The sequence below is a fragment of the Aspergillus candidus genome, assembly GCF_002847045.1.
Source record: "Aspergillus candidus strain CBS 102.13 unplaced genomic scaffold BDW47scaffold_1, whole genome shotgun sequence".
Classification (NCBI taxonomy): Eukaryota; Fungi; Ascomycota; class Eurotiomycetes; order Eurotiales; family Aspergillaceae; genus Aspergillus; species Aspergillus candidus.
The window spans coordinates 914519-936465 of NW_020194006.1; the positions used below are offsets into that span (position 1 = coordinate 914519).

General features: G+C 52.2%; 7 protein-coding genes across 7 annotated transcripts; 3 read left to right on the forward strand and 4 right to left on the reverse strand.

The window, feature by feature from the left end:
- Positions 1-11: 11 nt before the first annotated feature.
- BDW47DRAFT_130418 (glycoside hydrolase family 5 protein) lies at positions 12-1617 on the reverse strand (the record flags this gene model as incomplete). The annotated part of the gene is made up of 4 exons (XM_024817099.1): positions 12-692; positions 751-1131; positions 1203-1467; positions 1520-1617. The coding sequence occupies 4 exons, from the start codon at positions 1615-1617 to the stop codon at positions 12-14; spliced, it is 1425 nt and encodes a 474-aa protein (XP_024676710.1).
- A 962-nt stretch (positions 1618-2579) lies between these two features.
- Positions 2580-5642, forward strand: BDW47DRAFT_130419 (tetratricopeptide repeat domain protein; the record flags this gene model as incomplete). Its single annotated transcript, XM_024817100.1, has 1 exon — positions 2580-5642. The coding sequence occupies exon 1, from the start codon at positions 2733-2735 to the stop codon at positions 5640-5642; it is 2910 nt and encodes a 969-aa protein (XP_024676711.1). The 5' UTR covers positions 2580-2732.
- A 108-nt stretch (positions 5643-5750) lies between these two features.
- Positions 5751-7878, reverse strand: BDW47DRAFT_97695 (DUF890 domain protein). The gene is made up of 10 exons (XM_024820474.1): positions 7526-7878; positions 7421-7468; positions 7281-7356; positions 7219-7229; positions 7074-7172; positions 6952-7025; positions 6776-6905; positions 6636-6726; positions 6316-6579; positions 5751-6210 (listed from the first exon to the last, which is right to left on the reverse strand). The coding sequence occupies exons 1-10, from the start codon at positions 7603-7605 to the stop codon at positions 5788-5790; spliced, it is 1296 nt and encodes a 431-aa protein (XP_024676712.1). The 5' UTR covers positions 7606-7878; the 3' UTR covers positions 5751-5787.
- pldA (putative phospholipase PldA) lies at positions 7816-11253 on the forward strand. The gene is made up of 8 exons (XM_024820475.1): positions 7816-8110; positions 8182-8582; positions 8642-8794; positions 8842-9463; positions 9525-9785; positions 9838-10298; positions 10354-10902; positions 10956-11253. The coding sequence occupies exons 1-8, from the start codon at positions 8083-8085 to the stop codon at positions 10968-10970; spliced, it is 2490 nt and encodes an 829-aa protein (XP_024676713.1). The 5' UTR covers positions 7816-8082; the 3' UTR covers positions 10971-11253.
- Positions 11254-18370: 7117 nt separating this feature from the next.
- On the reverse strand, positions 18371-18802 carry BDW47DRAFT_3706 (uncharacterized protein). The gene has a single exon (XM_024818841.1). The coding sequence runs from the start codon at positions 18633-18635 to the stop codon at positions 18411-18413; it is 225 nt and encodes a 74-aa protein (XP_024676714.1). The 5' UTR covers positions 18636-18802; the 3' UTR covers positions 18371-18410.
- On the reverse strand, positions 18761-20778 carry BDW47DRAFT_3696 (ribose phosphate diphosphokinase subunit PRS1). The gene is made up of 5 exons (XM_024818837.1): positions 20379-20778; positions 20301-20310; positions 20127-20247; positions 18974-20031; positions 18761-18917 (listed from the first exon to the last, which is right to left on the reverse strand). Exons 1-5 carry the CDS (start codon positions 20635-20637, stop codon positions 18887-18889), a joined length of 1479 nt encoding a protein of 492 aa, XP_024676715.1. The 5' UTR covers positions 20638-20778; the 3' UTR covers positions 18761-18886.
- Positions 20779-20944: 166 nt separating this feature from the next.
- On the forward strand, positions 20945-21935 carry BDW47DRAFT_97706 (bifunctional precorrin-2 dehydrogenase/sirohydrochlorin ferrochelatase MET8). Its single transcript, XM_024820476.1, has 3 exons — positions 20945-21069; positions 21133-21614; positions 21674-21935. Exons 1-3 carry the CDS (start codon positions 20974-20976, stop codon positions 21804-21806), a joined length of 711 nt encoding a protein of 236 aa, XP_024676716.1. The 5' UTR covers positions 20945-20973; the 3' UTR covers positions 21807-21935.
- Positions 21936-21947: the final 12 nt, after the last annotated feature.

The window sequence follows — 21947 nt, forward strand, 5'->3', positions numbered from 1 at the left end:
CCAAACTAAGTCTATGCAGGAATCCCAGCATGCTCCCTCAGAATCCCATTCAACCCCTCCCGCAAAACACACTGCTCAAAGGCAAAGCTCTTCGCCAACGCATCCAACTCATCCACGCCCATCCCTCTAAACAAGCCCGCAAACTCCTCCGCAAACGAGCTCGCCACAAACGTCTGGAACACATTCCTCAGCAAATGCCTCTTCGTATCCCACGGCGTGGGATACGTCTCCTTCGCAGCCGGCGCCAACCCATCAATCCAGTCCACCAGCGGCTGCAGCGCAACCTCAGGCGATCCCGGCCCGCCAGTAGAAGAAGGCTTCCTCCCCCACGCGTCCAGCCACAACTGGCTCTTCTTGTCGAGGAAGGACTGGATGGTCGAGTTCCATTTGCTGGAGGGACTGGTGTGCACCATGCCCTGGAGCCCGATGTCCTTGTACAGCCAGATGCTCCAGTGGATGCGGTACTTGTCGTAGATGGAGAGCTGGTCGCCGAGGAGGTTGTAGCGTTCTTGGTTGGTGGTTGCGGCTTGGGGGTCGGTGCGCGGGTCGGCGTAGACGGGGCCGAACTCGCCGTTCCAGGTCGCTGTGTTGTTGCGCGTCATGAAGTCGGCTTTGCGGAGGTATTGCCGTTCGAGGGCTTGCTTTTGTTCGGGGGACCCTGTGTAGCGTTCGCCTGTGGGGAAGCCCATGGACTGTTTGGGGTCTGGTTAGTGTGGGGGTTTGGGTTATGGAATAGCAGGAAGAACGTACGGAATAGTCGTGCATGGCGTAGATGCTGTTTGGAAGCACTTGGTCGAATCCTTTCCACTCCATGGCGAATGTGTTCCCGTCTAGCCAGAGGATGTGCTCGGGGTCCATGGCGCGTATGGACTTCTCGATGCGTGCGTAGAAGGCTGGAAGCCGGACGTGCTCTGGATCGCAGGGCTCGTTGAGAGGGTTGTACCCTGCGACCCATGGGTTGCCTCTGTATCTGGCGGCGATGTGCTCCCACAGCCACACGGTCCTGTCCTGGTGGTCCTTGTAGTCCCAGAAGGCGGCGTAGCTGGTGGTGTTGTCGGCGTGCCAGTCGCCGTTTTGACCACCGGGTGCTGTGTGCATGTCGATTATGGTGTAGATCTTCTCTTTGGCGCACTTTTCAGGGTGGATTGTGGATCAGTATATGGGGTTCTTGTTCACGGCTGACTGTGCAGGTGCGTGCTCACCAAGTCAATCACCCGGTCTAGATGCTTGAAGCCCGACTCTTTCAAGACCCGTGGGTTCATGTCATCCTCCAAATGACGATAGTTGAATGGAAGACGGAGGCAGTTGAGCCCCAGAGATGCGAAGAACTTGGCATCTGCCTCTGTGAAGAAATACTCGAGGAACTTGTCGAAGAAGAACTCGTACTTCTCAGGACCAAGGGCCTTGCGCATGGCAGCGCGGTGCTGCGACTCGTGGCCGGGATAGCCAGTGATGAAGTTCTCCATGCTGAGTCCATCGTGTCAGAGTACTCATCTCTCTATTTTAGAAGGGTGCATACTTCATCCATCCGCCAAGGGCAGCACCCCGCAGAAGCACCTCTTCTCCATTCTTGTCGATGACCTTGTTCCCGTCCACTTTAAGAATGCCAGTCGCCATGTTGAAAGTAGTAGTTGAGTTCTTTTCGTGCTATACTTGGTACTTGTTCTCGCAAAAGAGAAAGCCGTGGGCAGATAAATAGTGAGAGGTGGCTGGCAGGAGGAGCTGCAACGCTGTAGCCGGATGCCGGTAAAATGCACGCCTCGTACTAGATCCATGACGTGTTGATTGAGTTGGAGACATCGAAGAGGGGTAAATCGTAGCACTGTGATGGTGTTGTATGCAGTGACCCCATGTCCTAGGGCAAGGATGCCGCGGGTAAACAGATGATTTAGCCTGTTATGGGCCCTGTTATGAGTGTTGACCAGCCTTACGTACTTTGCATATCAGGCGGGCTATAGTCGGTATCTAGTCCATCATACCCACCTACGAAGAGCGATCCACGGCCTAGACATATTGGACCATCATCCTGCGGGGGCCTCGAAGGATTTGCCCCGTGGGGGTGGTATGTATCCTCATGGGTGTGTCTCTCGATCAAGACCACATTCTAGGGTAAGAGCGAAGTTTCCCCATTCAGTCATTGCTTCGAGTACATTAGATCATTTCTCAATATAGTTGAGGTCTGGTATATTTATCAACCAGTATGTACCCCCTACTCTAAAGCAGCTGTTAGCACTCGAACATGTCCATGATCCAGTTAAATTTGACTTACCTGAAGTATCTTGGTGATCCAAACCAATACATATATAACAAATATAAAATTCGACAAAATCCAATTGATTATTAGTTACATGCGACGAAAGATGGAATGAAGAGAGACGCGATGTCAGTCGAAGAAGTAGATACAGTATAGTATCCAGTGCGTGGGTATAGTGCCCCTAAGATCCCACTATCATATAACCCGGCTAATTCCACACTAATGCCACAGCACACGGTTTCCTTATCGATAAGGCAAAAACTACGGGAGAAAAAAAAAAAAAAAAAAAAGACCCCGCAGGATTCCAGCACGATCCATGAAGATTAGAATTCACGATTATCAATCAAATCTCTCCGTCCATCCAGCTTGTTAGCGCATTCTCTCTCGAAATTCCCTCTCAAATCTCCCGGGAATCCATTCTCTACTTCTCAATTGCCGCCAGCTAGAGGATGATCCTATCGTGAACGGTCGATTGAAAATGGCAGAAGGCTCCACGGCGTACCCCGCCTCATTAAATTCCTTGTTCGATACGGAGTCACCCCTCCACGGCGTGTATGAACCCGTCCGATTAGTCGACGCAGACATAGTCCCGATCTTGCAGCTGCCTCTGGCACAATCGATTTTTGGTCAGAATGCAGACGAAAGCGCTTTGAGCCGTGTCTCGAATGGGGAAATCACCTACACCACGTTCTTGGCGGAGCGGACCAAGGCCGTTGCCCAAGAGACACAGGATGGCTTGACCCCCGAGCAACAACGCTCGCAGCTGCTTCACATTGGACTGGCTGCCCTCTTTGGCTTCCTGCAGTCGAACGTCACGGGGCCGCCGTTGGCGTTCAGTCCTGCCGACGTTGTCATTCCTGCTGCACTGCGACCCAGCCCCGCAGCCCTCAAGTCCGTCCGCGATGCCGTGATCCGTGGCCTCTCGGTCGACGGTGAGGCAGCATACAAGCTGACGCCGAACGTGGAGCTCTTTGCTGTGGCCAAGGCGATCTTGGTCGATGCTGGCCTGTCGCTCGCCGACGCGCCCCTGGTGGCTAGGACCGCGAGAATGCGCGTGAACTTCCTGCACCAGAAGATGCTCTCGGAAGTCACCGGCGCTCTTCAAGATGCCATCTATGGTGATCTGGAAGAGCTGAGCAAGTTCGTGCTGAGCGACAAGTCGACTGCGCAAGACAAGGGCAGATTCTTGGTCGAGAGAGCAACGATTCACACTCATCATGGCTACGACGCCAAGGCGCGGCAAGATCTCGAAAAGGCCGCCGACGTGCGGAAGTTCGAGTTTGCTCTGACCGGCAAGATGGGAAAGAGGACCAAGTTCCAAGACCGCGATATCAGTCAGCTTGTGATCCTGGCCAAGACCAACGAGGAGATCTCGAGCAGTGGCCAGGATGAATCGCAGCCCTCGGCTCCCAAGAAACTGGACCTCAATGATGATACCCTGTTGGAATCCATCTCGTTCACCAAGGAAGAAGGCCAAGAATCCCAGGGCAAGCCAGTGACGGTCCAGGATGAGTCCACCCTGCCGCCGGCATTGGCGTCTCTTGATGCCGGAGACCAGCCCCGGCTGGACCCCGTGGATTCCGTCATTCTACTCGCCCTCGCCTCGGCCATCACCAACACGGCCCCCGAAAATGGCCTGACGCGGGAGGAGACCCACCCCTATGCTTCGCGTGTGCTCGAAGGCGGCAGCTCGAACTGGCAGATTTACACCCAGGCGCTGCTGCTACGAAGCCGCATCGAAGGGTACAAGGCCCGGACAGTGGAGCGATCCGTTCTGCAGATGCAAGCGCTTGTGGACCAAGTCATTGCGGACACGGCAAGCCTCGACGCAAACGCGAGCGACTCGACACAAGAGCCCACGACATTCCTGCCCCGCCCCGAGAAATCCGAGTCCGCCTCGGCCGCCGAGCGACTGGAGTACATCTGGATCCTCAACTTCTCGACCCGATGGGACCTGGAGGCAGAACTCGCTACACGATGGGTCAACCTCGGCGGCTTGCGTACTGCCTTGGAGATCTATGAACGGCTGCAGATGTGGGCGGAAGCCGCTCTGTGCTACGCCGCCACGGAGAGAGAAGAAACGGCCAGACTCATGGTCCGCAGACAGCTGTACGAGAGCACGAACAAGGACGCCGAAGACGAGAACGACAAGTTCGAGGGGCCCGAGCTGTCCCCTCTCCCGGCCAACGCCCCGCGCCTGTTCTGCATCCTGGGCGACATCGACTCCGACCCGAAGATGTACGACCGTGCCTGGGAAGTGTCGGGTAACAGATACGCCCGCGCGCAACGCTCCCTCGCGCGCCACTTCCTCACGCTGAAGCCCCCCGCCCTGGAAAAGGCCGAGGAAGCCTACCGCAAGAGTCTCGGCATTAACCGCCTCAACCACGGCGCCTGGTTCGCCCTCGGCTGTGTGCAACTCGAGCTCAGCCACTGGGACGACGCCATCGAATCCTTCACTCGCACCGTTCAGCTCGAAGACAACGACGCCCAGGCCTGGAGCAATCTCGCGGCCGCCATCCTCCGCTCGCCCAAGCCCTCGGAGACAGCCACCAACCCGGCCGACCTCGAAGACCAACCATCCGACGAAGACAATGACGACGAGAGCGCGCCGAAAAAGACACCCCCACAAGACCCCTACAAGCGTCAACGCGAAGCCCTCACGGCACTCCATCGCGCCGCGCACCTCAAGCACACCGACGCCCGCATCTGGGACAACGTGCTCACAGTCGCAGCAGCAATCCCACCCCCCTACACGCCCTTCCGAGACGTGATCACCGCGCAACGCCGCCTCGTCGAGCTCCTCGGTCCCAAAAAGGGCGAAGCAGCCGTCGACGCGCCCATCCTCAGCATGCTCGTCGACCACCTCGTAACAGCCAACGAATACGAGCAACTGCTCATCAAAGTCGACGAGAACAGCTCCGAGTACGTCATCCGCAGCGGCACCATCGCCGGGCAGATCCTCTCGCTCATCGACGACGGCATCGTCCCACTCATCACGCACTCCGCCCCGCTGTGGCTGCTCGTCGCCGAGGTAGAAGCCTGGCGCCAGCGGCCGTCGAAGGCGCTCGAGGCTTACGAGAAGTCCTGGCGCGCGACTGTTGCGTCGTCGACGCAGGGCGCGTTCCAGATGGGCGACGAGAAGCGCTGGATGGATGTTGTGCGCGCGACGGAGCGGCTTGTGCGCAGTGGGTATGCGAAGTATGGGCCTATGGATAGCGAGGGGTCGGTCCCTGCTGAGGGTGAGGAGGCCGAGATGGTGGCGAAGGATTGGAGGTTTAAGGCGCGGAGCGCGGTGAGGGGCATTTTGGGCAAGGGGAAGGAGTTCTGGGAGGATAGTGATGGGTGGGCGAGGTTGAAGGAGTTGCAGAGTGAGGTGGGGAGTACTTGATACATAGTTTGCTTGATTCGTTACTAGATATACAAAATGGGTTTCTTTGTTTTCATCTTTGCTCTTTTCCTTACTTCAGATATGAAATAAGTCATATAGCCAGTCTCAATACAAAGTACGAACAGAAATGGCCTAGGCTACTTAGTTATCTGCCCTCCACCTTCCTCTTCACCATCCCACAAAAACTCTCAAACAACACCGAATCGCCCCCCTTCACCCACCGCACCAACACTCTTACCCCTTTATCCTCCTGTCCGCCCTCCCTTTTCACCTGAATCTTAAACCCCAGCGCGGCATCCTCCTCGTCCACACTCGCCTTCTGCATCTCCAGCGACGTATCGCTGCTCTTCAATTTGCGCCGCGCCTGCCGCGACCACACGTTCTCCATCGCGAACCCGATCCCCGTCGCTTGACTCTTCCGCCAGACCCACTGCACGGGGATCTCGACGAGCTCGGAGTCGAGCTTGTGACCGATGTCGTCGATTGATGCGTGCGCGATGTCGAAGGTGTATTCTGAGGGGAAGGGGAGGAGGTGTTTGGGGAGGCCCGTTATTGAGCGGGATGCTGCCTGTATGAGTTAATTGTTAGTAAGCTATCCTAACTACCTGTCACGCATGGTATGTCCCAGGACCGAGTGGAAACAAACGGGAGGGAGAAGAAATGGGAAACATACAACCGAAGGTCGATAATCCGAAAACGACCACGCAATCGCCCACCGCCTCGTCTTGGACCCCTGCACGAACTCCGTGACGGCATAGTTGTGGATTCCGTACGAGGCGAGCTTCTCCACGAGAACGGAGACGCTGCTCAGCTTGCCGACCATGGACGTGTACCAGGTGACGGCGCTGCGGAGGCGTAGACTTTCGTCGATCATGCGCGAAACGAAGGAGACTTCGCCTCCTGGGGTGACCATTTCTATTTCGGAGCCTGTGCATGCCTTGGGTTTGCCTCTTAGTGTTTTGCCAGGAGGGAGGTTGTTGGAGGGAAACGTACGGAGAAGGGAGGTCGTTCTTTTTCTTGCGCGGATGTGATCATCTCGCTGCGGGAGGCGTAGAACGGGGGATTGCACATTGTGAAGTCCAACCTGGTATTGTTAGGTCGAGTGTGCGGGTGGAGGTAGGTGGTCGGCTTACTTTCCCACCCCGAGTTTAGCCAACGGGATGAGGTCGTCGTCGGGGTTGGTCTCGACGATTTGGATGCGCGATTCGAGTCCGTTGGCCGATACATTCTTCCGTGACGTCCGGATGTTGTTGTCGTCGATGTCTGCTGCTGTTAGCCTCGAGACTGCCAGAGGGGTGATCGTCCGTACCTGTAGCTACGAACTTCCACAGCGGTCGTGTCGCGCAGCCCAGTAATGGGTATATGCAGCAGCCCCCCGTTCCTCTGCGCTTGTGAGTCCATGCGACCAGGTAGCTGGAGCAGGCGGCCTACATGTCCAGCCCTTGGACTTCTCTATCCGGGTCGTATTCATCGCGGTATTCACGTCCCGTTGTGTCTAGCAGGTCCTGCACCCAGAGGATGTAGTTCAACCTGGAGCCGTGTCAGACCTGCGACTCCAAATCCAAATGCCACCCACCTATTCGGAACCTAGTCTAGTTAGCCTCCTATGGCCTGTCATGTTCTAGGAGTGGCACCCACCGGTGGACAGAGTCGATCGTCCGGAATCTCGACATCCAGATTAAAATCGCGTTTCAAGAGACTCTTGGTCAGTTGTCTGTCTGGTCAGCCCAGCCTACCCCACAGTTACCCAGCCCACTCCACAGTCAGGGCCAGCCTACCGAACCGCGTCCGGGTCGCTAAAGTCCAGTTGACCGTTGGATTTCAATCTGCCCACCGTCAGCCCACCCGTGTGGCGTCCATTCCACTCCATTCATTTATCATACTGTTTCGCAAATTCGGGCGACTGCAGCGCCAATTCCGCAAAATCCACGTCATCTCTGTAGATATTCCGAGCGGCTCGCATCGTGGTGGCTTAAATCCCTGTCGGAAACTCTCCAGAAAAAAATCCGGAAATAGGCAGCGGAGATGAGGATGGAGACCGTGGATTGCAGTGTGGGGCTCGCCCAGCAACTCACACACGACCTCTGATTGTTGACCCGATCGGAATCGCCACGGGAATCGGGTCCAGGGAATGTATTTTTAGATGGATTTTGTGGAGAGAAAATCACCAATAATCAAGGGAAACATGGACATGGAGAGGAAGAATGTTCAGGGGTGTTAAGAAAAATGACATCACGGATAATCCATCCCCCTCTTTCGCGTCTTTGCAGATCTAATCAGTTAGCAGTTTTTTCCTCTATTTAGTTTTTTTTCTTCTCTTTTCTACCCGTCTCTCCCTCGTTGTAAACTGTGTGGATCTTCAGTTTTTTTTGGTTACCCTTTTTGTTCTTTTCTTGGTTATCCTTCCCCAGAGATTATTTTTCCCAATTAACCGGACAGTATGGAGGGTCTCAGGGAAAGCTTCAAAGGTCAATTCTATCTCCAAAAATCCCCCCCTGTCACACAAATGCAGCCCACTCACCCCGCATGGTTCGCGTAGACTCCAGTCTGGAAAATGTGAGAGAAACCGCCCATCATGTGAAACACAAAGTCGGCAAATTCTTCAACATCCTCAATCCCAACCACCGCCACGATGAGGAGCACGAGCAGGAGTGTGACAAGAAGCGCACCGCCATAGCCGAGTCCCATCGCTTCGATTCCTTCGCCCCCATCCGCGACAACAACAAGGTCAAGTGGTATGTCGATGCGCTGGATTACATGTGGGCCGTCTCGATCGCGCTCGAGAAGGCTGAAAAGGTCATTTATATCGAGGACTGGTGGTTGTCGCCGGAGCTGTTCCTGCGTCGGCCTCCGTACATGGCCCAGGAATGGCGACTGGATCAGGTCCTCAAGCGTCGCGCTGAAGCGGGTGTGAAGATCTACGTGATTGTTTATAAGGAGGTCGGTTTCTCAACATGGTTGAGTCTATTTTTTTTTTTTTTTTTTGCTGATTTGTATAGGTCAACCAAGCACTCACCTGCAATTCCGCCCATACCAAGCATGCGTTGCGCAACCTCTGTCCTGAGGGAACCCCGGGGTATGGAAACATCAAGGTTCTTCGTCATCCGGACCATAACATCTTCGAGAACGCGGCCGATGTGGTGTTCTACTGGGTAGGTCGGATGATACATACTGTTCGGGCCCAAGCTGACAGCCGCAGGCTCACCACGAGAAATTCATCGTGATTGACCACTCGTTGGCGTTTATCGGAGGCATTGACCTGTGCTTCGGCAGATGGGACGCCAACCAGCACCCCTTGGCCGACGTGCATCCTTCCAACATGAAGGACGAGATCTTCCCGGGTCAGGAATTCAACAACAACCGCATCATGGACTTCCAAAGCGTGGCAGACTGGCAGGCCAACGAGCTGAGCAAGGCGGACTACGGCCGTATGCCCTGGCACGACGTGGCTATGGGCCTGATCGGAGACAGCGTCTACGATATCGCCGAGCATTTCGTTCTGCGGTGGAACTTCATCAAACGCGACAAATACAAGCGCGATTCTTCCGTTGACTGGCTGACCCTGGAGGGCCGTTTGGGTGAGGATGAGGACCTGGTCGGTGTCCAGCGCCCCAAGTACCCCTGCGGCGATTACGTGCAGCACCCCATCGATGGCCTGGAGTCGACCGTTCGGGGCAACCAAGGTACCTGCAAGACGCAGATCATTCGCAGCAGTGCCGATTGGAGCAGTGGCATTCTGGTGGAGCACAGTATCCAGAACGCCTACAAGGAGATCATTAGCAAGGCTCAGCACTTGGTCTACATTGAAAACCAGTTCTTCAGTATGTTATTGACTCCTATCCCCCCCCCCCCAAAAAAAAAGCTTGAGCTAACGCAGTGTAGTCACCGCTACCGGGGATAAGCAGGCTCCGATCTTGAATACCATCGGCCGCTCTATTGTGGATGCGTGCGTCCGGGCCGGCAAGGAAGGACGCAAATTCCGCGTTGTCATTGTCATTCCCGCAATTCCTGGGTTCGCCGGTGATCTGAGAAAGAACGAGGCGACAGGCACTCGGGCGATCATGGACTACCAGTACAAGTCGATTCACCGCGGCGAACACTCGATCTTCGGCCAGATTTCCGCCCAGGGAGTTGACCCCAAGGGTGAGCTTTTTTTTCCATTTCTTCTACGATATGGAGAGGCTGACGCAGACAGAACACATCTTTATCTTCAACCTGCGGGCATACGACCGCATCAACAAGACTCCTGCTCTGGAGGAGCTCGAGACCGAGGCCGGCGTCAACTACAATGACATCCAGCGTGGTATCGCCGAGTCAATCATGAGCGAGGCCGTTCACCCCGCTGTTGACAAGGAGGGCGACGAGACCGAGGTCGGCTACGACGGTGCGGAGAAAGAGCGCCAGGAGCGCCTGGACAAGCTGCGCAAGTACGAGGAGTCGTGCGAGCGTCACCAGAACCTATACAGCGGCAATAGCAAGGACACTGTGGCCCACACGACGATGCTCAACGAGGGCAAGATGTCCGACGAGGTCTGGGAGGGCGACGCGGAGAACGAAAAGAACAACTTCGTTCAGGAAGAGCTGTACGTGCACGGCAAGGTGTGCATCGTGGACGACCGGATCGCCATCTGCGGCAGCGCAAACATCAACGATCGAGTGAGTTTCCCTCTCCCTCCATCCATCCCCAAACCCACCCTAACAAGCATCACAGTCCCAAGTCGGTTTCCACGACAGCGAGCTCGCCATCGTCGTCGAAGACCAAGACTTCATCGACAGTGAAATGGACGGCCGTCCCTACCAAGCCGGCCGTCTGGCCGCCACCCTCCGCCGCCAGCTCTGGCGCGAACACCTCGGCCTCCTGCCATCCCAGAACTACGACGCCTCGGAGCACCCCAACGCGCAGCCTCCCAACGTCTGCATGAACCACGTTCTGCGCGACGCGGAGAACGAGTTCGTCGCCGACCCGCTCAGCGACGGCGTGTGGCAGATGTGGACGGAGCGCGCGACGGTCAACACCGAGACGTACCGGACGCTGTTCCACGCCGACCCAGACGACAACATCCTCACCTTCGAGGACTACGACGCCTTCTCCCCGCACAACAGCAACAAGCAGGGTCACCTGTTCGACCCCTTCCAGCCTGCCCAGGACGTGCGCGAGAAGCTAGACAAGATCAAGGGTCATCTTGTCTGGATGCCGCTGGATTTCCTTAAGGATGCGGAGATGGCGGAGCCTGGGTTGCAGGTGAATCAGCTTACGGAGGTATGTTTGCCCTGATTGATTGTGTGGATGAGATGGAGTGCTAACTTGAGCAGAGTATCTATACTTGATTGTATTTATTGGTTGTAGTGTTGATCAGATGTTGAATACCCAATGGATAGGTGAGAAGTATGTAGACTTGGTTGCTGTTTGTTTTATTCCTTTGGGGAATATTTGATAAATATGGATATGATACGATTGGATAGGATAAGAAGTTTGATGAGCCATGGCTCATGTCAACGTTTATGTCAGATACAGAATACGACGTTATACCTGCTATGATCTGCACCATACAATAACCTGTCATGGGCTCATCGTATATAACCCCTAACAAATAGAGAAGTCATAGTCACAGATAACCTGGCCTCTCCTTCGCAGTATTACGATATATACTCTCTATACTGCAAGCGGATACATGGAAACAGACTGACCACCACCACAACTCAACCAACCCATCTCCCAACTTACCAACCAGTGCGCCCAAACCCAAACACCAACTCAACGGGATATTCCTCACTCAACACCCAACACAAAGCAACCAAATATTCCCAAATAAACTTTCCCAAACCAACCCACTAACCAATATACCCTAGCAATTAGTAAGATCTACAGCCCACCCAGTAACTTGACTCTCCCAACGCAAGGGCCCCCCACCCCCTAGACATGTATATACATGTTAAGCCAAACACAGAACAGATGACAACCAAAGTGGGGTTAGACATGAAAATTAGCCAAAGTTAAATCCCATACTCTGACCCAGTTGGTTGGGAAGGGTGAAACTTTACTGTATTTTACTATGTAGGTAGATGCTTTGGGTAGGTGTATATGTAAGGTTGGTTGATCCGGGCAGGATCCGAATCCTTACTTAGGATGAGGGTTGGAGGAGAGGGTGAGGGTGAAAGCTTGGGGTAGATCTTTTTACGTTGTATGATTTATATATTTCTATTATGTTGTTTACTTTGATCTTGGCCAATTCCTTCTTTCTACGAACTCCTTTTATTTGTCCACCTACATACCTTATTACATACTCTGTACTACCTGTTTGATCGAGATACCCAAGGTATGTACATATCTTAGTGTGCGCTTGATATCACATCATCTGACATCACATCGTATCATATCTTGGTTTGGTCTGGGTTAATGTTAGTAGTGGAGTCGTTGTATTGTACTCTTGGATTGGATTGTTTTTGGGTGAGACATAAGATGGATCTGGTTCTTTAGTGCCTGACTACTTGTGGTAATCATCGAGTCAATATCTACTAAGATCATTTAGCTACATTAGCGTCATTGAAAGTGAAAGATGGTTTAATTGCGTCGCCGCATCCTGTGAAGGTCTAGGTAGTAGTAATATCTATAATACATGTAGCCCATGTGTAAACAGACACCAACAAAACAACAAAATAGTCAAACTCATACTGTGTCTTTCCAGACATGAAGAGAAAAGGAGGAAGAAGAAGAAAACACCCGAAAGACAAGGCAAAACCTTTTGCCAGACCCTTGACACCAAGCGATGCTTTGCTGAAAGAACACAACACAACAATCATGACATGTGGTTAGCTCTCACCTAGCCAGCAAGTGTCGGCCGTGTCAGTGCCTTGTGATAAGGCTACAGAAAATCAGAAAAACACACATATAGACAGAAAGATGGAAAAAGAAGGCAATGGAAGCGAAAACGAGGACGGAAAAGTGGAGATATGCAATGCAACGCATGTCTCTCTGGTGGGTTCTTGTGGGTTTTGGTACTTTGAGAACTTGCGAGGGGTCCATGGCTAGCTTTCGATTCCACGCCTGCGTCGAGTGCGTTGTGGTTTGATGGCTGGCTGGCTGGCGGGAAATGGATTTCCGCTGTTCATGATTCGTTTGAAGATTTCCAGACGTATCAACAAGACACACCGATTTCGAAACGCCATGAGAAAAGAAATAGAAGATCGAAGCAACGAGGAAGAAAAACATAGAAGGAAAAGAAAGGGGGTAGGGAAAGACAAGGATGTGGGGGAGGGGTTAAAACCCTGCAGGTACCGTGCAGGGATTTACTGCAGCAAAGACGTTTAGGGCATCGTTCCCTAAAGTCCCAGGGTTCATATCGGGCTAGACCGGGGCGGAGAAGTCAGCTACAAATGCAGGCAAGGATAAAGAAAGTAAAGCCCGTTTGTCACACAGCCGTTCCATGTACCGGCTTTGTGTGTCACCCAGAGCAGAAGCAGACAACTTACCATTTGGGGCGTACGGCATCGTGTACAGCAAACACCATGTAACCTGTGACCCCTGCCGTTTACGCTTTGGCGGTGTGGCATGCGTTACAGCGACAGTGGCCACAGATCTTGCAGCGCCAGATGGCCACAAACGGTCCCGAATTGCAGTCGGAACAGCGCCAGGTCAGGATATTCCCATTGGTGGCCTGCACGATGGCGAATACATGTCCGGAGCATTGGTTGGCCATGTTGGTGCTGTTCCCGACTGTGTTAGCACCCGCCGTGCATGGTGGACATGACTGACTTGCCATGGTGGCAAGCCTCCGGGCACTTACTGGTTGAATTGATCCGGTGATGTTGAACCCTCACGCGGTGGACGAACAGAAGTGTGGAAGCCGAGGCAGGCAGAGGAGTGAAAGTCTTCCAATTGGGACCCAACGAGTGCAGGAAGTGCAGCGGTGGCGTGCAGTCTGGCGCAAGGGAAAGTGAGACAAAGGTCAAAGACGAGACTCTCGAGGTCTAAGGTGGCAGATAAGTAGAATGGAGGACGGTTCACCGAGAACGTATCAGGCGAGAGACTGAGACAGTGTGAAAGAGGAGGGAAGAGAAATTGATGATGCTGGTGAAGAAGGTCGAGGAGAATGAAGCTCCATAGTATATATAGGGCAAGCTTTCAAATAGGACCAGGAACAGGGAGTGAGGCAGCTCCGAAGAGGAATGAATGATGCATGGATCGCTCTATTCAGCCCCCCCCCGATGCTCCCAGCAACCGCAGTACCAATCCAGGCCGTGAGAAGGAGCTGCATGGAACGACTTTCCGGTCCGTTTGATGGCAATTGTGATGCAACTACCCGATTGATTATCGGTGAAGGGTCATTTGCGAAGTGGGGAAGGAGCCGAGTCGGCGTAGCTGAGATGTGTGGTATGGGGGGTCAAAAAAGAAAGTAAACAGGTAAATGATAGATAGAGGGAAGTAAAGAGAGAGACATAGAGAAAGGGAGAGAGAGAGAAAGGTTTGGATAGAGGGAGAGAACTATCCCGAAACCGAAAGGATCGAAATCGAAATCCAGCAATATGAGAAATAGATAGAGATCAAAAAATAAGTTAAAATAAAAATACAAATCAAAAAGAATATATAAATAAAAAGAATACATCAATTCAAAATCAAATAAAAGGCAAATAACAATAGGAATAATGTATGGCACTAATCAAATTAGATTCAACCTAACCAGATGAGATCGAAAGCCACCCAATGGCAGAAGTTTAGCGGAGAGATCAAACAATGGGTGCCCGCAAAGGAAAGAGATAAATAACAAGGATGAAGAGTCCTAGGAGGACAATGATCATCCTGCAAGTCCCGAAAGACTGGAAGGCCCCCGAAAAAGTGATAGATACATCGACGGTGGGGCAACGACCAGAATGATCCTAATAAGTCTGTCTTCTGGACATCCACCCAGTGCCCGAAGGGGTTAAACCTGTCGCCCGACTAGTTTGGATGCATAAGATGCGGACGCTGGGGGAATTATCGACCGCTGCAAAAGGTTGCCGATCATCCCATTTCAAGCATCGCGAGGGTCCTTTGCAGTATCCCCGTGTGATCCCCAGGATCCCTGTAGACTGGAGACTGGAGACTGGAGACCCCTGGATATATCATCCTCCTGGTCGATGGAATCGGACCCCTTTGATTGGAGATCGAGAGTGCCAACCCCACGGTCCCGATGATTCTTTTTCTTTTTCTTTTTTCGTCTTCTTTTTTCTTTTTCAGAGGCGTGTCGATCGTAAGATTACGATCCAAACATTGCCATGCAAGCAGGTCGATGGGATACGGTGTATACGGTGTCTGTGATACTCAAGCGAAAGCAGGGGTCCAGATGCGATTCCCCTTCTAGTAGTAAAGCGCAAATGAGCATCATAGATTCCTCCCTCCTAGGATTTGATGGTTTTGCCTCATGATACAGAACCATGAGGATGGTGGTAAGGCCTGTTAGGGTTAGCCGTGGTTAATTTACTGGAATTCCCAACATGTTTCACATCGTCAAACAATGACACAATGAAAGTCTCCTCACCGACGGTCGTCAATGACCTCAAACGGACGTCAGACTGCCTGTGCTTGGACTAACCTCCAGGAAGTCAAGTTAGTCGACCTCCGGATCGGGAAGTAGAGACAAATCAAGTGGACCGATGAAATCCTCGTATAGACATCTCGATCTTCATCCATCTGTTTGCTTCCACCATCCTCTGTCTAATGTCTATCACCGAGCTGATCCGGCAACAACCAGCAGATTAACGTGTGAGATTCTTCCCAATAAGAAAAATGAGGGGTGTGGATCTAACCCACCGTCAAAGCAGGGGTGTCCTGGTCATCGGTACAAGGAATTGACATCCAACGTTCTCGAAGTAAATGGAACAACGTCCCCCCTGTCGTCGTCCACGGGGCTGCTCACCGTTGTTGTCCTTCGGTCCGTACAGACGCGGATGCACCTCTACTTCCGACAGCCAAAGGACGTCCTTCTACACGTATCATGAAACGACCAGTCAACCTGACAAGGGCATGAGACTCGCACTTCTCGGAATTCCCTTTTGCTTGGCTTCCATGTCAGCGGATCGCGGGCCTTTGCAGTCGATCCCGCGGACCCGCCAACCAGGTTCAAGACGAAGATGGCTTTTCTCTTGGTTATGTGTGTGTTATATTAGGTAGGATGGGGGGTTAGGTTGGCATTATTGGAGGAGATGACCCACCGCGCTCCTTTCCGTCGGCTCTCAGCTGCTCGCAACATGACCAGTCCGGCAAGCAATAAAAGAGAATCTCGGAAGATATGGAGTCCAGGAAAGGAGCTGGACCTTGGCAAATCCCACCATGGCGGAAAACTATCCATCATCCGTGAAGCAGATCAAGCCCACATATTCTAACAATAGCAAGCAAAAAGCCAATCCAGCCAGTCCAGCCCTCCGTCCAGAATGGTCCCCTCCCACAAATCAAGCCCCCGGAGAACCAGTATGATTCGCCTTCGCAGTCTCCACCCGACGGCCCCCTACCTAGCTTCTTAACAAATCAAGTATGCAACTTCCAATAGGGAGAGACAGCGCGCTGGATCTAGTTCTCAGTCGGGAGCCGCTAAGGGGCTGATCGAATGGCGCTCCACAAATCACCTTCGCCTTCTCAAGCCCTTCCTCCCCCCCTGTCCGACATTTCCGGGACGCCTGCAGCCATGATCATCCAATGTTGGGACTGGATTTGGCACTCGACTAAGGTAGGTAAGGAATGAGTGAGCACGCGGTGCCACCAAGTGCCCTGAGCCCCAATTGTCGAGGCAAGTCGCCCAGTCCATTGGGTCATCCTAGCTGTGCGGCCCGTCATCCGCTCAGGCGCGCTAGGATCATGATGCTATCCACATGGTCTGCCTAGAGGCCGCGGGTACTTTCCTTCTGGGAATAGGTAGACATTGGTACTATTGAGAGGAAGATGTCGAGAGTCAGAAGAAAGAGTAGGAAGAAACAGAGTGCCATGATTTGCAAGCCATCGGGTCGATCGATCGTATTTCCCACCCACGGTCATCCCTGCTTGACGGGAAGAAAAAGACCGGCAGCGATCCGATATGAAGCCGTACTTACCATAATAAACAACCGCCAACTCTCATCAATTCGAAAGCCAATTATCATCCCAATCCAGCAATCGACATCTCCTCGACCCAATCGGACCCGGAACATTCCCCCCCATCTCAACCCTTAGTCCGCAAACCTCTCCTGATCTTCCAGATATCTTTCCCAAGATGTTTCGTTTCGCCTAACTAAACTACCCACCACACTAGCTCTAACTAACTAGAGCCATTATCGACTCGTCTTTCGTAGCGTTGGAATGAATCCTACCCCCGTCTCCCTCTCAAACTCCGATGACGCATCGTACTTTTGGCCCTTTCTGACAGGTCTTTTTCCTCATTGCCTTTTTGGCTCTAGGGTCGCACATACTGACGGGCGGCAGTCCCCATGAAAGATTGGAAGGTCCACTCCATCGACAAGGATTTAATTTTCCGTGAAGTCAGGCTAGACCGGTGAAGAAGTGATATATGGGCTGGAAAATGTCAGGTCGGCTTGCAGCCTTGGATGCAGCCTCGATTGTGGTGGCGCTCTAAGACACGATCGATCGGACGACTCTAGAACAATGACATAGCAGTGTTCTTGGTCTTTGTCATTCACTGTCATTGTTGTGATGAAGGATTGTCAGGCTAGGCTTGACTGATTGAGTAGGTAGGTAAGTATATCTCTCGTCTGCTGTCCTCCTGCAATCACCCCGTCGCATCGCATCGCATCGCATCGCATCTTGTCTCAAGGCACAGGAGTAGGTAGACACACACCATCCGGTTGGATGCATCCTCGACGTCAGACCTACCTTCCTACCTACCAGACGGTGACGTTAACCTGTTGCACCCGAAAGGAAGCAAAGCATGGCATGGCCTGCTCTCCCGTCGAAACGTCGACGCATTGCCAGCCCGACCTCTCTTACTTTCCCCCTCTCGCGCGCGCGCATGCATTGCATCCTTTACAGCGGCGGATTCGCGCACACCGCCACCTCCAACCATATCAATTAATCAATTAGAAGGTTCTGCCTGATTTCCCACATACATATGCGCATATCCATATCCACTTTCGAAGCAGACACAAACATTCGATATTCTCCGAGTGGTTCGAGTGGCTGGCTTTACTGGGTCCATTTCTCTCCCTGCTAAATTGCCAATACGGATGGATATGTATGATATCCACCATCGCACAGCAACGTATGCGTAGTCGACGGGCTTCCGTCCCGTATTACATTCACTCCGAACCCGCTGTTCAGTCGTCCACTGAGCCAAGCTGGGCCCTAGATTGATACGATCATACCACTAGGTAGGGAGGTCGTATCGCCTTGTCTGGTGAGAATCGAGGCGGTGGGAAATTATGGGTTTAACAAGAGTCGGAATCTTGCAGCGACCTTGGTTATGGGACAGCGCAGGAAATTAAAATTGGGAAGGGATGGGAGGGTGGAAAAGTGCCGTACGTAGTTTTCAAATGAGATGTGATTTTCCCCATATTTTCAAGGAGAAATAAGATAAATCAAATAGAGTACAATAAAGTAAAAGGATAATATACGGATAACAAAATTTATTCAAACTACGAATCCAAACGGAATTTAAAGGTATATACTAAATGTCAGAGAAGATGTTCAAGTACACCATTTCCACAGGCTCAACGCCAGAAGTCCTAAAACTTCAGAAAATGGTGTCGTGACTCCTCGTTCAACTCTATGGTCATCCACCTTCCCACATCAAACGACATGAGAAGATATCAACTTATAAAGCCGACTGTATGCTCTCCCAACGCTCCGTTAAGGACATCTTTGTAAATTAAGTCGGGAGAATGATCTCCGTTCTCACAAAATGCCCCTGCAGTACCCAGAGTGGACTGCATCGCTGGTGTAAGGTTGCTTGCAACCTCATTTGGCTCTAAAAGAGCGGTCTGATATGTTGTTGGATTCCAACAATTGCTTGTGTTCATCACCCTTCTCTTCATTCTTGCATATGGTGTCGATCTGTTAACTCATTTGTATTCATCATAATAGCCGGTTGGCAAGGAGTTATCATGGCATGGATAGTGCCCACATATTGTGGAGAAATCAATCCGCCGATGTTAGATAAAGGGGGGGATAGTCATCAATCTTCTCATCGTTACTTTCTTCAATTGTCAGGTTGCCAAAATGCACCAAGCCTGTGCGATATTGATCCCTCATGGGCCTCGGACAGACATAAGATACTTCAATGGGTTTACTCATTGAGGTGGAAGAGTGCCGAAACACTGCGATGAAAATTAGCCATCCAGCTCCCCGTACTCTCGTGAATCCTGCAACTTACCTTTCGCCGTAGTGGTGGCGCCGGATGCTCTCGGCAACCAGGCTTGAAATGTCGATGATGATCAACTTCTTCGACTTCTGCATGAGGTGCGGGGGTAGAGGGAAGGTGTTTGTCACGACAATGTGGTCAATCGCCTTGCATGCTTCCATTTGCTCCAGTGACTCTGTACCAAAAAGACCATGGGTGGCGATGCAGTAGACCTTCTTGGCCCCACCTTTCCTCACTACTGTTTCTGCTGCAGCAATCCAGGAACCGGCCTTGTCGATCATATCGTCGACGATAAACACGGTTCTATCTCGGACATCACCAACCAGCGTGATGGTCTTTTCGTGCTCTTTGATGCGAGCGACGCTAGCCTCATCGTCAGACGATTCAGCGGCATCAAAAGAGCCACCCAAAGCATGGTCGCCCGGGAGAGATGGCTGAGTCGAGATGAGCGAATCCGCCATCGGATCGGAGATGCCATCCACACCATCCGGGTTGGATGTTTTCCCTGGTGTCGTATCGCCAGACTGGGTACCCGACGTTTGAGTGGGGGTAGGATAATCATCATCCACCAGGTGACCCTGGACCAATCTCCCCGTGATCACGTCCCGTACGCGTACGTCCGTAGTCTCATTCGCGGCTTCTAGCTCCGAGGGACGACGGGCAGGTGGGGTCTCCGGGCGCAAGTAGTCGATGGCAGCCGTGCTCTTATCATCAGACTCGGACTGCGAGCCGCTTGGTGCAGGGGTATTCTGACCAGAAACCAAGTCCTGATCGACGAAGGGGTCCTGGTATTTCGGGGCAGGAGTCATCTCATCGATGGAATCAAAGAAAACCGTGCTGTCAGACATCGTGACGGACATCTTCGGGCGCCTTCTATCCGTCGTGACGATCCCGAAGTTGAGCTTCAGGGTGTCTGCCAATGATGTGACCCGCTTGGTACCCCCGGCATTTTTGCTAACAACCACGGCCTCCTTCCAGCCCGGGACATTCATACGGATCCAGCGGGCAATGAAAGGTTCTGCGAACAGGTTGTCCACAGGTTTCCCGAAGAACCCTTGCATTTGCGATGCCTAGTACATCGTATACTAGTAAGCATTCTGCTCGAGATTCGACAAGGCCATTCCACTTGCGTGAAACGGGACCCTCGTGAGATGGTATAACTCACATGCAAGTCCAGAGTAATCACGTGGTCCACACCAGCAACAGAAAGCAGGTTCGCAAACATTCGAGCGGTGATGGCACCACGGTGGCTCTTCTTCTTGGATTGACGGGAGTAAGGGAAGTACCTCGAAGGCCGTCAGTATCAACAGGGCAGTACATAATCTAGAAGGCATCATACGGTATAACCGCTAATCCAGAAAATCGAATCAGTATGACCGTAGCTAGAATGGCATTGTGGGGGAGGGAGGTAACACACCTGTGATGGATTTTGCGGAACCACCTTTGCAAGCAGAGATCATAATCAACAGCTCCATAACACTGTCATTGATCTTTTCACTGCCGCTCTGAAGGATGTAGACATCCTGGTTCCGCACCGAGACACCAATGTTGACGCTCGTTTCACCATTACTGAATTTTCCCAGATCAGCCCGGGCAGGCTGAGTCCCCAATCGCTCGCAGATGGTCTCTGCAAGAGCCGGGTGGGATGTGCCCGAGAAAATCTGAACGCCCCTCATTTTGGAAACGGGTTAAGGGATATAGGGAGACATGGACTAAAGAGAAGGAGAGGGAAAAATATGTAGTCGACTTGGAGAAAAGGGGGGAAAACTCATCCCCTCTTGTCTCATGGAGTAAGAAAGATGATGCGGAAGAGAAGATAGAAAAAAAAAAAAAAAAAAGTCGAAGAAAATAGGACGGGAAAGCGGACTAAACGGACTAAAGACCCGCTGCGAAGAGGGTCACGTGCGGCCGTCGCTTTCCGTCACGAAAAACACCCGCATTGATAAGGCTTCCCCCGCTGTCTTCTATACGCGATACGATAGAGTCCTCAATCCTCACCACACACCTCAATTATGTCACAGAAATTTCCCGAAGTCCAAGGAGGTGGCTCGCTGATAGTCGCTTGGCAAGTTAAAAACAAAACCATTCTCGTGGTGGGCGGAGGAGAGGTGCGTTGTTCCTTATCAAGAGTCATAGATAGCCACGATTTATATATTGACGCACATGTATAGGTCGCCGCCGGGCGTATTCTCCACGCACTCAATGCAGACGCCCAAGTAAAAGTCGTCTGTCCAGCGTCAGGTTTAAACGATGAAGTCGCGTATAGGGTATCTCAAGGGCAAGTCTCTCACGTGGACCGCAATTTCCAGCCGACAGACCTAGACGGCGCAGACATGGTCCTGGTCGCCGTCGACGATCCCGAGGCCTCGACACAGATCTGGAAACTCTGCAAGGAGAAGCGTATCCCCGCAAATATCGCCGACGTGCCTCCAGAATGCGATTTTTATTTCGGCAGTGTCCACCGTGATGGCCCGTTGCAGGTCATGGTGAGCACCAATGGGAATGGACCGAAGCTGGCCAGTATCGTTCGGAAGAAGATTGCCGATACGCTGCCTGATAATATGGGCGCTGCGATTGATAATGTGGGTAAGCTGCGGAAGAAGTTGAGGGAGGTTGCTCCGAAGCCTGAAGAGGGGCCGAAGAGGATGAAATGGTGAGTTCATGCTCATGTTCCCGATCTTCTTTGTGATCCTCCGGGTTAATAGTGTCTAGGATGTCCGGAGTGTGCGAGTCGTGGAGCTTGGAGGATCTGGTTGAAATGACTGATGATGATATGGATGGCCTCTTGCAGCATTATACATCTGGCAAGATCCCTGCGTTGAGTGACATCCGCTCTTCTATCTAAGGTGTTATGGCGTTGGACATGGATGATGTGTAACTTTTGAGCGACCCAGGAGTGACTATTAATATAATGCCGTTAGATAGTCTTTTGGTTTTTATTTATTTATTTATTTTTTTGTATGCTATACAGTTCCTTTCTACGATT